Source organism: Dermacentor andersoni, chromosome 6 (genome assembly GCF_023375885.2).
Source record: "Dermacentor andersoni chromosome 6, qqDerAnde1_hic_scaffold, whole genome shotgun sequence".
Taxonomy (NCBI): domain Eukaryota; kingdom Metazoa; phylum Arthropoda; class Arachnida; order Ixodida; family Ixodidae; genus Dermacentor; species Dermacentor andersoni.
The window spans coordinates 127661565-127675227 of NC_092819.1; the positions used below are offsets into that span (position 1 = coordinate 127661565).

At 43.0% G+C, this 13663-nt stretch overlaps 1 protein-coding gene across 4 annotated transcripts; it reads left to right on the top strand.

Annotated features, from left to right (window-relative positions):
* Positions 1-4623: 4623 nt before the first annotated feature.
* On the top strand, positions 4624-12487 carry LOC140219007 (uncharacterized). Of its 4 annotated transcripts, XM_072288845.1 has the most exons (6): positions 4637-5118; positions 7372-7518; positions 8482-8550; positions 9106-9163; positions 9606-9686; positions 11998-12487. In XM_072288845.1, exons 2-6 carry the CDS (start codon positions 7466-7468, stop codon positions 12073-12075), a joined length of 339 nt encoding a protein of 112 aa, XP_072144946.1. In that variant the 5' UTR covers positions 4637-5118; positions 7372-7465; the 3' UTR covers positions 12076-12487. The 4 variants fall into 4 exon arrangements, with proteins under 4 accessions (XP_072144948.1, XP_072144945.1, XP_072144946.1 ...); XM_072288847.1 differs by having other exon boundaries at positions 4624-7514; XM_072288844.1 differs by having other exon boundaries at positions 4636-7518.
* The last annotated feature ends 1176 nt before the right edge of the window (positions 12488-13663 follow it).

Genomic DNA, 13663 nt, shown 5'->3' on the forward strand with positions numbered 1-13663 from the left:
GTAGTCAAGTTTGCAATGGAGTACCAACTAGCACGTACCCTAACCTTGTTTTTTACGACATTCTTAATTCTCAAGAAGCCATGGTTGTTAAGTCAGGTAACATGCAGAAGCATTGTCTGACTTAATTATTGCATTCAATTAGCTTTTATCCGCAAACAAGGTGGTCTAGTGTACGTTCGACTGGCTCTGGAGCCCACACATGGTTTGCTCATTTCCTGTAGAGCGCTGTACAATAATGTGGAGCATTGCGCAATATTGTATACTAATGAATAAGGACATTTGCACAGGCGGTGCTCAATACGCAAGAGATAAGACAGTAAATACTAGTAGTGCATACCCCACACGAAGACAATGATTGCTCGCAATAATTTATACATACGCTTTCGAAGTAGTGATGGATAAAACAAGCCCACGGTGGTGAAAATAAAGTTGTGCTTGACATTAGTCGAACACAGTTATCAAAATACCAGGCACACATTGGCCTCCACCATTTGAGATACTGCTAAAAGAGCCTATATGTCGGATCGGAAGCTCGCCAACCCGTGAGAAACCTCTGTCTCTTCAAGGCTGCTCTCTTTTAAAAATTTCGTTGTTGAGTGCCCAAAGCGCAAATTTTTCGTTTTATATAGAAGAAGGGCTAGGAGCACTGGCGGCTTGTTTCTACGATACCTCCAGAAGAAGTTTTGTTTTTCCAGATTACCCAATCTGCCAAAATTATCAAACGTGATAAATGAACTGGCTAAAACTCAGTTCTCCTTTTAGACGCTCCGTGATGTTGCTACTAGAATTACAATGGCAAAGTTTAACAACACGCAGAAAAACTCTAGATCAAAATGATAAAATTCTACAGGCGCGGTAGCTAAAGGGTTAAATACAAGCAATATAACAATTGACATAGTTGACGTGTTCGGATTAAGCTTGCTCTTGAAGCCCATTCAGCTGCGAATTGTGTGGCACTATCGACTAGCGCTATCGAAATGCCCTAAAGCAACTCATCCTCACGGCTGGCTTCGCTGATCCCGACTATAAGACATATCAACAAAGTGACTGCTCGCTGCTTCTTTTGCAGGACTTATTAGTTGAGCTAGTCTTATTACAACGCTTTAAATGTGTAGGCATGTACACCACATTGCTTATGTTTTTCGTGTTCCTGAAGTAAGCAAAGTTCTTATCTGATATATATGAACCTAATATGACTTTTGGGAAGTCGGGGATGAATAACTAGTACTTTTGACAAGCATATTACGTTACATCAGGCAGAAAGCTAATTAAGAGGTGCGTTCACAATGACAACGCGAGTGCCACCAAGATGGCGATAGCGAAGCAATCGTCACTATAGGTTGTTTTCCTCGTCGTCTGCACTGCAGCCGACCTTGAGGCCGTTCCATCTCCTATTCCACCCCATCTGCTCCTATTCCGCGTCAATATCCTACAAGAGGTATCGACGCTATGTGGCGCATGCAGACAAATTTGATGGCTATATGTATTTCTGCCACTGGATTGCCTTGACCTGTTCCCACTGAAATAGTTTAGTGTATTCGTGACAGAAGGAGTGAATGCATTTCTTTGACAGTACGGGATTTTCCGAGATTTCGTTTACATTCATTGTGAATAAGGCCTCCGTAAGCGAGCCGAAACGTGTTCGTTTCCTTTCTTTTGCTATTTTCGTCGGCGTCAGTTTTACTCTTGACAATTGAGTGAAGTATCAGACAGGCAGTTCATCGGAAAAACTACGTACATGCTGAATGGTCTGGTAAGCTGTATCAGTCGCCTGTTCCGAACCGCACTAAGGGTACGTGCCCTCCACCGTCTACTTTGAACGCTGCGTCTGGCCTCAGTCTTTACACGCCGCAAACGAGTTCACCTAAAGACGGCCTGGTCAGTGTTTTTTGGTCAATTACCTTATTCAGCATGCGTCTTGCATTTCCATTGAATAATTTGAAGCTTTCGCTTTCCTAAAATCCCGCAGCGTCATTCTGTGGGAGCGCATGACACTCGTAGCGCTCTTTTGTTTGTTGATTTCATGCATAATGGACGTTGATTGCTGTTCTCGCTACCTATTGAGAACAGCAATTTACAATAGGTAGCGAGGCACTGGAAGTGGTAAGGGAACACATCTACTTAGGGCAGGTAGTGACGGCGGATTCTGATCATGAGACGGAAGTAATCAGAAGAATAAGAATGGGCTCGGGTGCGTTTGGCAGGCATTCTAAGATTATGAACAGCAGGTTGCCATTATCCCTCAAGAGAAAAGTGTATAATAGCTGTGTCTTACTAGTACTCACCTACGGGGCAGAAACCTGGAGGCTTACGAAACGGGTTTTACTTAAATTGAGGACGACGCAACGACCTATGGAAAGAATGATGAGGAACGTTAAGGGATAAGAAAAGAGCAGATCGGGTGAGGGAACAAACGCGAGTTAATGACATCTTAGTTGAAATCAAGAAAAAGAAATGGGCATGGGGAGGACATGTAATGAGGAGGGAAGAAAAGCGATGGTCATTAAGGGTTACGGGCTGGATTCCAAGGGTAGGGAAGCGTAGCATGGGTCGGCAGAAAGTTAGGCGGGCGGATGCGATTAAGAAGTTTGCAGGGACGACATGGCGACAATTAGTACATGACCGGGGTAGTTGGAGAAGTATGGGAGAGGCCTTTGCCCTGCAGTGGGCGTAACCAGGCTGATGATGATGATGATGCATGTTGATGGCTTTGAGTTTATCATGTACTATCTTAAATTTGGCTCCCTTTGACTTTTATCCTCTGAATAATCCCGTAGACTTCTCCGCATTGCGGTGATTATTTTGGTAGAGTCCTCTCTGAGGCTTATAGTCGTTCCCTTAAGCATGGAACAATGACAGAAAATTTTAAATTTATCTCTAAATTCAGCGACTTTTAAAAATGATGGGACCGTCTCTACCTTTAGTTTTCTTTTTTTTTCTTTTTACTGGACGATGTATTCTCTTAAGCGTACTTATCGGAAATTTCACAATGCCACTAAACACATTTTAATTCACATTCTTCATCAAAATATATTGTTTCCCGCCCGTCTTCTTAATCTATCTTATCATAAAGTTATTTCCCCTGCACCAATTTGCAATTTCGTAAAATTTCTAGCAGAGAACATTTATTTCTATGTCTTTTTTTTACCAAGAAAGATCTCAACGTTGGCAAGTCTGCTGTTCACAGTATTGAAGTCCTTTTTACTTTCTTCTATGGTAGAAAACATATTATTCGTTTTTAGTCAGCTTACTTCAAAAGAGGCCCGCATTTCTTCAATATCTTTCTGCCTTTATTTCTTAAATCTGCGTTTCAAGTTCATAATTTATCTGTTTCAAGAAGCTCGGTAGTAATCCCTGCGTTTGTGAGCTCAATTTTCTTCTACGTCGCCTATGCTGACAACAGAATTCTTCAAAAAAAAAAAACTTTGGCCAATGCAAAGCACGATGGTACGCGGATGCGGCTTAACAACTGAAGAATGGTAATCGCTACAAAAACCGTATTTATTTTCAACAGCATGCACGAATAAAAGTACGTGAGGTGATATTGTCACGGCCGTGCCGCCGTGTCCACATTAGACCATTGCTGCTGATGTAGCCTTTAACCCCAAGAGCCGGGTATGCCGGCGTCGTCCTACTGACGTCAAGCTGCTCGCAGATTGGGCTCAGTAGACTCGGCCCACGTTAAGATTCAAACACGGCTTACTGAAAGCAAAGCTTGCGCTGTGAAGACGGCTTAGTTCGATGAAGAAAGGTGAGGTTAGGGTGCTTGCCCAAAGCGGTGCCCACGGATCCGCAATCGATGAGCAGCGCGCAAGCAGAACCTCAGAACCTGCACGAATAATGCTACGTGAAGCGACTTAGTCACGGCCGTGCCGTCGCGGCAGCCATTGATGCACTGCTAACGCAATACCATCGGCAGTCATCGTGAGATAGGTCCTGCTTCAGTTCGTTTAAATTTTTTACATATTTCAGAACAAGCTTGCACGCTTAAACCATACCAGCTCTGTACAACTTGTATCATCAGTGAGCAACGTCAGTTGCAGTAATTTGTTGTACAACTATTTAAACGCACCACTAACAATTTAAAGTTGTGGTGGTTTTTAGGCAAGAAAATATAATAGCTTTCATGCATTTGAATTCAGTGAATTGTATTTTATCTACGCTGCTGTTTTTTGCTGGCAAGCTTTTGCTCGAATATTGTGTGCCATGTGGCTTGCTATGTTACTAGCCGTTCCATCGGAGCTACAAGTGTCTGCGCAGTGTTTGTTATATTCGTGAATACAGCTGGAACACCAACAAAACAGGCACTGTACAGAGTCGGCCTAATTGTCGAGCCTTTCTTCTGCTTTATAACGAAGGCTTTTTTCTTTTTTTTCCCTACCATATTCTCTTTTTCTTTTTTTTGCAGAGCTCAGATCGCAAGCAACTACCTTCGCTTTGCTGACATCGCAATCTGCTTTCGACAGCGTATACGGGGAGCGTGTTTTTGTGGCACTCTGCTGTTTGAGTGGCTTTTGTTCGGGCCTCTTGTTATTGGCATCGCTAAAACTTATAGCTACACTCTAAAAACTAGGAAGGGTATCGCAGGAGTGAAGCTGCCGGTTCACTCTTCAAAGCGTCGTTTTACTCTCGCAAAATGTCGAGGAGAGTGAAATGCATTGTTCACTCTGTCACCAAGGAGAGAGTGAAATGTGCTTTTCACTCTCCCCTTCAGAGAGAGAGAGTGAAAAGACTCTTGCGACAATAGAAAAGAGAGACTCTTGCGGCAATAGAAAACAAAACGTAGCGTAATCTTCTGCTTCAACTGTAGGTGGCTGGCCCCGAACATGGCAATGTATCATTCGTGCACGCTGAGCAAAGAACACATCGTTTTGCTTCTAAGAGAACAGGCCGCCGCAGTTCAAAGGAACGCGTAGCGAGCGCTCTACTTTTTCACTCGGAGTGGCTCCACCGCGCGCGCGCGCGCTCAAGATCGCGGAACAACACAGCACTGGAGAAAGTAGATCCATCCAGCGAGCAAAGGCCAGCCGAGGGAGATCGTGTGGCAGCCATCTCGCGTCGCCACGAAAACACGACAGTCGTTCGTCATGCCTTGGATATAACAACAAATCCTCCACGGTAAGTGAATTCTAACTTAGGTGCACATTCTCCGTATATGTCATGCTATCGCCAGGAAGTTGTCGCTGCGCTTAGCCGACGCGATTGACAAAGGACTAGGCGTACGCGCTGTCTCTTGATGTCAATCGAAAAAGCCAGTCGTCGCGATAACTGCATGTGATTTTATCACTTTGCCGTTGTCAGTAAGAGCTTTAAAAATCGCAAACGCTGCCAGAACTATGGTATGTTCAATAAGACGCCAGGCGAGAGGACGCTTAAAATGGTTAGTTCACCAGCCCGTGATTCCGAGCCTATGCGGAGCGTGATTAGCGTGCGTTTTGCGTGTTTGAATTTATTCAGTTTGGCAGTCTACTATGTACGGAACGCTGTTGAACTAAGGAATCACATAACAGAAGCCGTCATTTTGCTGGCAGCATGCTTTTTTTTTATAAATAAACCGCGCGCTTGACGGTGTCTCGCGCAGGGGGAATCTGCGACCACTGAAGTTACGTGCAGCACCAGTGCTAGTTAGAAACTTTGCCGCAGGCATTCAGCTGCATGCTGCAAGAGGTCAGTTGGGCGCGTTATCTTGAACTTACTGAAAACGCATGAGGAATCCATGTTTTATGATGAAAAAAGTATAAACCCCATATAAGCGATCTTGCGCGCGGCAGCTACAAGCGACGCGACGGAGATGGCTGTCGCGTTCGCTCGTCGCCTACAAGTCGTACTCCGTGCGAGCGACGATTTTGAGCGACGCCTCCCCGGTGTTGCCGGCATGAGGGCTGCAGTCACGCGTGACGCGTGCTTTAGTAATTTACGTTGATGTATTTTACTATAAAAAGTAGCATAAAATATTTCCGGAGGTCTTGCAGTACGTTCTTATCCTTGCACGTATAAAAATTGAATCATTTGCTCGTTCCGCGCGACAATCGGTAGTATTTGAGCGATGTATGTACATCCAGTTCCGGCTTCGCGCTATTGGCTAGTCGCTCATAGCACTTCTGGGCGACGAGCGACGATTTCTAGATTTCCAGAACCGAGCCATCTGTTCAAGCGACGGCCCGTTTTGTCGCTCGTCGCCGTCGCGCACTAAATCGCTCTCACAGTGTTTATCCCTAAGACTGAACTGTTTTTGCTCATGTTGAAATGGTGTGATTATAGGTCTGGTTTTGTCTCCTGTTGCGGTTTTCGTGCACGGTGCGAAACTGAAAGGATGCTTATGTCTACGAACTCGGTGAATTGTCGAGCAGCTAGTTACGCATCGGCATCGAATATAACGGCTGCTGTGTGGAATTACAATTGCAGGGGCGCTTTGCATACGCTTATTGTTTTGGACATGCCTGTGCATTTGCTAATATGAGTTGGCGTGTCAGAGTTATGTCATATGAACAGCTAAATCAGCCTTCCTCTGGGTGTTACAAGCGTAATGTGTGCATTTTGCTATAGCATGGCAGATTATGATGTGTTTATCGCTTGAATATTTTTAGTAGAGAAATGAAATATCAAAATAAAATGTTGCTTTAATTCCGTGTTACCATCCTGTCGTACACAGAACAATAGGATGGTGTAATAAACTAATAACTGCGGTTTAACTGCAACTTTTACATGCCTACAAGAATCTAAAATGCTAGATTTCAAACTGCAGCAGTAGTCGGGTCTGTCAAAAATGAACTCCACTGCGCACCTCATGCATGAAAATAAGTTCATGCCTTTTAGTAAGCTTAGATGCAGGCCGCAGTGAACTTGTTAGTATTGAAATGTGGGTAAGCTTGCCATAACAAGCCTTGTTGCCCTTTTTTATAGGCACATCCATATATCCATTGAGCTGAAGGACAATATTTTCATCCCTACTGAGCATCATGTTTGCAGCTATAATCCTCAAATTATGGCTTCAGCAGTGGCACAACCAGGCATGGTGCGAGGGGGTGGGGGGGCACACTGGGCACGTGCTTAGGATGTGTCACAAGTGGTGTTTGCGATACACCAGACTCATGACAGACCTATGACGTCTGAAAATGACCAATATTCTATTCATTAGCAGGAGTATTCTAATATTCATGAAAAACAAGGATGAACTGTGGTTTGTTTTTTTGCTTAAATCTAAAAATTGAAGTTAGTTTAGCAGTTGACTGTTGCAGTCATTTGGATGTTTTGCATGCATTTCACTAGGAAGACTAAGAGCTAAGACTTTTTTATTGCCATTGCCTTGACTGTCTTGATGTTGTTTTGCACCATGTCCTTGTGTTGACTTTTGCATACGATATTTTTCAGGCACCCGCTTTATATAACGCAAGAAGGCAGCTGCAAGGACACGAGGATGTGAAAGAGCCAGTGCAGCGCGACTTCACGTAGTGTAGAGGAGCCAATGCCAAAAAATCAAAATACATTGGCATGTTATTTGGACAAGAAAACTAGTATGTGGGTATATTGGGTGTACCATTTGACCAAATGTCAACAAAATCAAGATACAGTATGTTACACGAAGATGAAAATTCTCACGTGCTCCAGGCAGTCATCTTAACATGGTATATTTATGTAATGTCTCTGATTGGAAAGTCAAATCAAGTATGCTCACTGGAGACAAACACATAGCAGCAAGTGTCATTGAAAAGTTAAAAATGTGTTTTAAGAAAGCTGATTAGTTCTGAGAAGTGACTGCTTTTTGTCTTGCCTCTCAACACATATATCCATGTGATAAAAAAATAGTGGTACAATGAAATTGCATATTTGCTTAGCGACATGATACATACTTGCAATGAGCACGGTGCCTGTGTTTACTATAGAAAGCAACAGCCCATGCTTGGTTAGGTTAGGCCCACTACAACATGCAGGCATGGGTGATTGACGCTTTTTTATTTCTGTATCGTGAGGTTTATTGACGTGCGTATAGGTGCAGTGGCACGCAGTATGGCTAGTACAAAAAAGGGGGGGGGGGGGGCAGATATATGTAGCTCACTGTACACGATACAGGGCAAAGGAAATCCGTGTTCAGCAACTATGTTAAATGCCATGTACGTAAATTTTACAACGCTACTCGTTCGAAGCGCGCACAGGTGCATATTGAAGAAAAGTTTCCAGGGTAGATAATTTAGTTCGTAATTTACACTAATTTTGCTCTAACCACGAGACATAATAATTTGAATATACTGCACGGAAAAACCTAGAGCGAATTAAATTGTGTGTCAGCTTCGTGTGTATACATATAGTCTTCCCTATGCATTAGGTTTTTTGCGTAATGCATTAACAGTTGACAGCCTATCTTATGATGTGTACTCTGTTTACATTACAGTTGTTTATTAGTTTACTCGTTTGTCTTGCGACTGATGAAATGCCGGCATATATATATTTTCAACATTTGACATAACCCTGTATGTTTTGCAGGGACAACCCAGGACGTGCATTTCTCAGCACCCAGTCAACTGCCAAAAGTGACTCAAACACAGGCCACCAGTAAGTGGACATCAGTTGCAATTTCACATTATGCAGTTGGCAGCTGCCTTGTACGGAGGCTTTTTTTTTTAATGAGATGGTGATGTCGTTCTAATGTACATTTTGACCACAAAGGTGCGATCATGTCTCACAGAGGCATATATGGTTGCTATTCTCTGCGAGGGACGTGTTCTCGTGTTCGTGAAGCATTTGTGTTTGGCAGTATTGTCGCCCAATGAGTCGGATATAAACACTAACTCGCCACTGCCGGCAAGTAGTTGCGAGAAACGCATTATGACGCTGTAAAGTTATTTCATTAATTCGAAGGAAAGTTTTGCAGCAGGAAAAAAGGTTGCTATTCCAGGTAAACATGTCTTTTTCTCACAGGTTATTTAGCCAAACTGTGGATGCATGAAATTCGTGACTTATGAATAGATTTTAATTTGTTCTTTAGTAATGCTTCTAAAAGAGACTAGAAATAGCATGTGACTACCTCTGCAATCAGCAGACCATACATTTACAGTCATAAGTGGCAGTTCCATGCAGTCTCACACTTTATATAACCTTTCCTTTCAGCACCATTGGAACTGGTGGCTGCGTTTTCAGAAGGAGAAGTGCACTTGACACTGTATATGTATGTGTGAATTCGGTTTTCTTTGTATGTGTCGGCTCACTGACAAACAGTGCAAAAATCTGTTGTACCACGAGCCTGACGACGCCTTCTGCTGCTAGAAATGCGGCACTTCGTATTTTATAGTACTGCATGACATTTAAATCAAAGCTACCACATAAAATGATCAAGAAAACTAACCGCTGTTATAGCTGTTTTCCTCAAAGAACGCTTGTCCTTTATGGGCTGTGTTAATCTGTGCTCTCCACCGATGTTTCAGTAATATTATCCCTTAGTGAGTGAGAGATTGGGGGCAATTAATCGTGTTAGTGTTTAAGTGGTGTCCTAATTATGTGCATTTGTTCCAACAAAGTTGTCTAGATTACTTTATTGTGTAGTGTAAAGCTTATGAAACCATCAGCAACTACTGAGTTGCTAACACGCATATGGATTTGTCACTATACAGGTGGAACTCGGCTGTACCACTGCAGTGCTGCGGAAATTGCCTTCACCAGCGGCTTTGCAACAGCTGTTTCGCAGCATGTCGGTATGTGTTAATTTATAATTATGTTGGGATGGGCTAGTATTATGGACCACTGCTACTCTGTATTGTGACAGATTCATATGATAAGGGATGTAATGGGCACAGCGAAAACCTTTGAATCTTTTACTATGGTACATAAACAGGCTCTCCTTTTCGTCACAGGAGCAGGAGAGAAGGGCATGCAGGCACTCCTGAATGTACATATATTTCAAAACATGAGAGAGACATATACACACACACACACACAATTAAACTAAAGGCAGGGACGTTCCATCTTTCATCTTGAATTGAATTGCGCAGCGCAAAAATACAACACAGACCACAGAGAAGCACACATGTTAACAGGTTTGATACACACGTTAGTTCAACAGATTTGACACTTCAAGTGTGCTATTTTACACAAGGGGGAAGGGAAAGGGGAGAAAATCTGAAAAAAAAGTGGAGTGGAAAAAAAGGAATCGTGCCAAAAAGCATGAGAAGCATCGCGCAGCCAGGATCACCAGCAGGACATCTAAAAAGCACTCTGATAAAATTACATACAGGACAACCTTACGTATAGTTCGTTTCAATCAACTCAGATCACATGCAGCCATTACTGCAATCAAGTTGTTTCCTTATGTCATATGAGGGAATGATGTGGGCCGAAAAAACTGTTTAGAGCTGAAGGATTATGTTCCATTCTAGCCTCATTGCCTGCTTTTTTATCATATTGTTATCAGCTGCTTATGTTAGGGACAAAAAGTAAGAGTACGAACTGTTTCCCGATTCGCCATTCCACACATGTCTTTGTGACTATATGTACATGCAGATGATCCATAGCTGAAAAATATTCAGTACAGTAGAATCTCATTACAAGATGCACTTGGTTGTAAGAGACATCTGAAAATGGTTTGGTTGGTTTTCCGATGTTTGCCACGTTAACAATACTGTATACAAGAGACACCTTTGTTACTAAGGATGACTTTTTAAGTATTCACTACTTCGAAGGGACACAACCCACACACATTCACTTTGTGCACCTTGTGTGCTCCGAAGGGCGTAAAGATCACGCAATCCTTACACAAGTCAATCGCGCATGTCTCTTTTAGCATGAACCAGAAAAGGAGGGCAACGAGGACAGTGCAGGGCAGAAAGTGTCGGCAGTTGAAGCTGACGAGCGTCTAAGAGCACCTCAAAGGTACTGCGAGCAACAAGGCTTGCAAAGTGAAGTGTTTAAATTCCAGAAGTTGGGAAGGAAGCTAACACAATCTACAGTCACTAAAAAGCTGTGAATGTCTTCTTTAAAGGGCCCCTAAACCACCGAGGTTGAAATTTAGTTGCGGTGTTGCAGTTCTACACAATAAGGCAATGAACAGGTAGCCACAAGAATTTTTTGAAACGGTGCAGTAATAGTGGAGCTACGTGTGTTTGATTATCGAAAAGTAGTCCCCACTCATTTTACTCTTTCATCTGGTACACGCCATATGGACAGTATCGTCTTTTCCTTGCCTAGTACACCTCCAAATGTTACGGGACAGGCCAACACCAACGAGCTCTGTTGCTGCCGCGCTGGCCCGTCGTGCTGCGAGGGGTGGCGCTAATACAACGGAACTGTATGGTGACTCGCGTTGAAGAGCCTCATAGGGAGACCCTTCTGTTGGCGTTTCTCTTCTTTGCCCCCATTGGCTGCCCACAATGGCATCGCGTGCAACGCGACGAGGAAGAAGGAGTGTGTGTATTTGCTTGCAGGCCTTGCCAGCAGTCGTACACTTTCGTTCGACCAATCGACAGCACCGGAAACTGGTGACATCATCAGAGACAGCCTGGTGACGTCAGGACAAACTGGGGGGTGCAGGATAGGTCCAGAGAGGCGCACGGGGTCATTTTCTTCATATTGTGGTGCTCCGGCAGTGCTACGCACTCTGGCATTTGGCTTCGTCGATCGTGACGGCATTCCGATTTCGATACGCGTGTTTACTTAAAATGTTCAAAAAATGTCGAGAAGTGGTTTAGGAGCCCTTTAAGCCACCCTGAGCATTTATTCCTTCAGATATATCAAAACATACTTTAGTGATGATGCATAATAAAGTGATCTAGTCTGGCTCCTCAGTGTCTCAAAATTTTTGGTTTCGAGAGACATGTTTCCCGTGCCTCTTGAATATCTTCTGATGAGGCTTTACTGTAATATACACAAACAATTGTGTAACTCCTCCTGCAAGTATTATTCATTAAGCCCGGTCACTTATGTGCAAAGTTTGTGGTTAAGTCTTGATGTCCGTACTTTTTAGAGCTATGTTTATTAATTCATGCTGTTCTTATTGGTTCTTCGATGCAGGAGACAATGCCTACGAAATTATTGGCCCTGATCATGAGAGTCCTCAAGGGGCAAACAACATCTCTGTTGCAGAAGTGAGCCCGGTACCACTTGGAAGTTACCATGACAGATGACACGGCAGCAATAGATACAGAGACTGCCACGTCTACTGCAGCTGCAACAGTGTACGAGGCAAGCAGCAGCGCGTCAGCAGCAGTGTCAGAAGGAACCACACCAGGCCTGGTAGAGCAACATGTGTGCTATCACTGACTTTTTTTGTAGTGGATACAACTCATTTGCTCAACATACAAAAGCTTTTCACCACGACTGTGAGCCAGTGTTATTGTGCAGCAAGTGCAAGACTAAGTTAAGTGTTATAGCACAGTACAAGCATCACTTTAACATATGAAAACATATTACAGTTGTTGCCTCCCCAGCCAGCCCACATAGCCACAACAATGTTGAACACATGGTGGGACACACATCTTCTCCATTAGAAGATAGTAGAGACTGTCAGAGTTGTTAGATTAACTGGTCTTTGTAGGCAACTAGGACAACACAGGTGTCATAAGATTGTTGTTGATGTTGTTGTTGAAGAGGTAAAAAAGAAGTTTGATGCAGCTGAAGTGCCAACTGATATTGAGCAAATCAAAAGCAACCACCTGAGAAAGCAACGCTATCAAAATTTGGGTATCTATGTGCCGCCAACTCTGGTAAGAATGGCATAGGACAGAAGTGTGATGAAAATCACACAGACACTGCTGTTGCATCACTGGCCACAGTGAGCAGCGACTTGTAGGGCAAGAGTCAACTGAAACTAACATTATGATATAGTGTCATGCTCCCATGTGACCACTTTTCAAGTTATTTTGCAAGATACAGCTCAACCTCCAGAAACGAGACTGCAAGTTGTCTGTAAAAAAGCTTTCACAAAAAATTATTCTTAACACCATTAACATAGCAGTATCTTTTTTTTTGTGTCGGTTCGAGGTTCCCGGCTGTCCATTAATGCAAAAATTGAGGAAAAAAAGAACATGTGTCGTACTTACACCTTTTTAACAAGTACGAGGGGGACAGAACTTTTCTAGTCATGCATCTTCATCATACTATCAAGTTTTTAAATGCCTTTTATAATTATTATTACCAGTTATATCTGAGTGCATTGTATGCATGTAGCAGGTGTAAAACCAGGTCAGTTGGATCAGATGCCTTATCTGCAAGCGAGCCCTATATTCAAGAAATTTGAAATAAAATAGTTACGTTAGAGACGCAGTCTTTCAGCATTTTATTGCCTGTGGTTTAAGCATTGCTCAATACTTTTGTGGGTGGCAATTTCAACCGGCACAGCACTGCGCTTTGCCACAGTCACATTTGTCTTCAAAGCGGTGTTTACCATTTGTGTTGATCTGTTTGTGTATGCATAGAGCAAGTTTTTAATTTATATTTTTCTGCATTCTTGTGCTTGCACTAAGCTTGTATAAGGCAGTTACAAAATGTGCGGCACTATAACGAACTGTTCTGTTGAGCTTACACTTGCAAATAATCGTGTTCAGATGGCCGCACTTCTATGCGGGTGCACCGCTAGCTTTGTGTATGTTCTCATGTTTGTATAAAGCTTATATAAGCTAGTTAGAAAATGTATGTCACTAAGCATTGTGATATTCTTTAAAGAACTGCTTGGTTGGTT

Bases quoted from the DNA above. Each gene is read 5' to 3' on its own strand.
- LOC140219007 (XM_072288844.1), top strand. From the start codon at position 7,466: ATGCCAAAAAATCAAAATACATTGGCATGTTATTTGGACAAGAAAACT. The intron at 7,519-8,481 runs GTGGGTATATTG...TATGTTTTGCAG, and splicing joins TTGGACAAGAAAACTAGTAT to GGACAACCCAGGACGTGCAT. The intron at 9,164-9,605 runs GTATGTGTGAAT...GTCACTATACAG, and splicing joins GTGCACTTGACACTGTATAT to GTGGAACTCGGCTGTACCAC.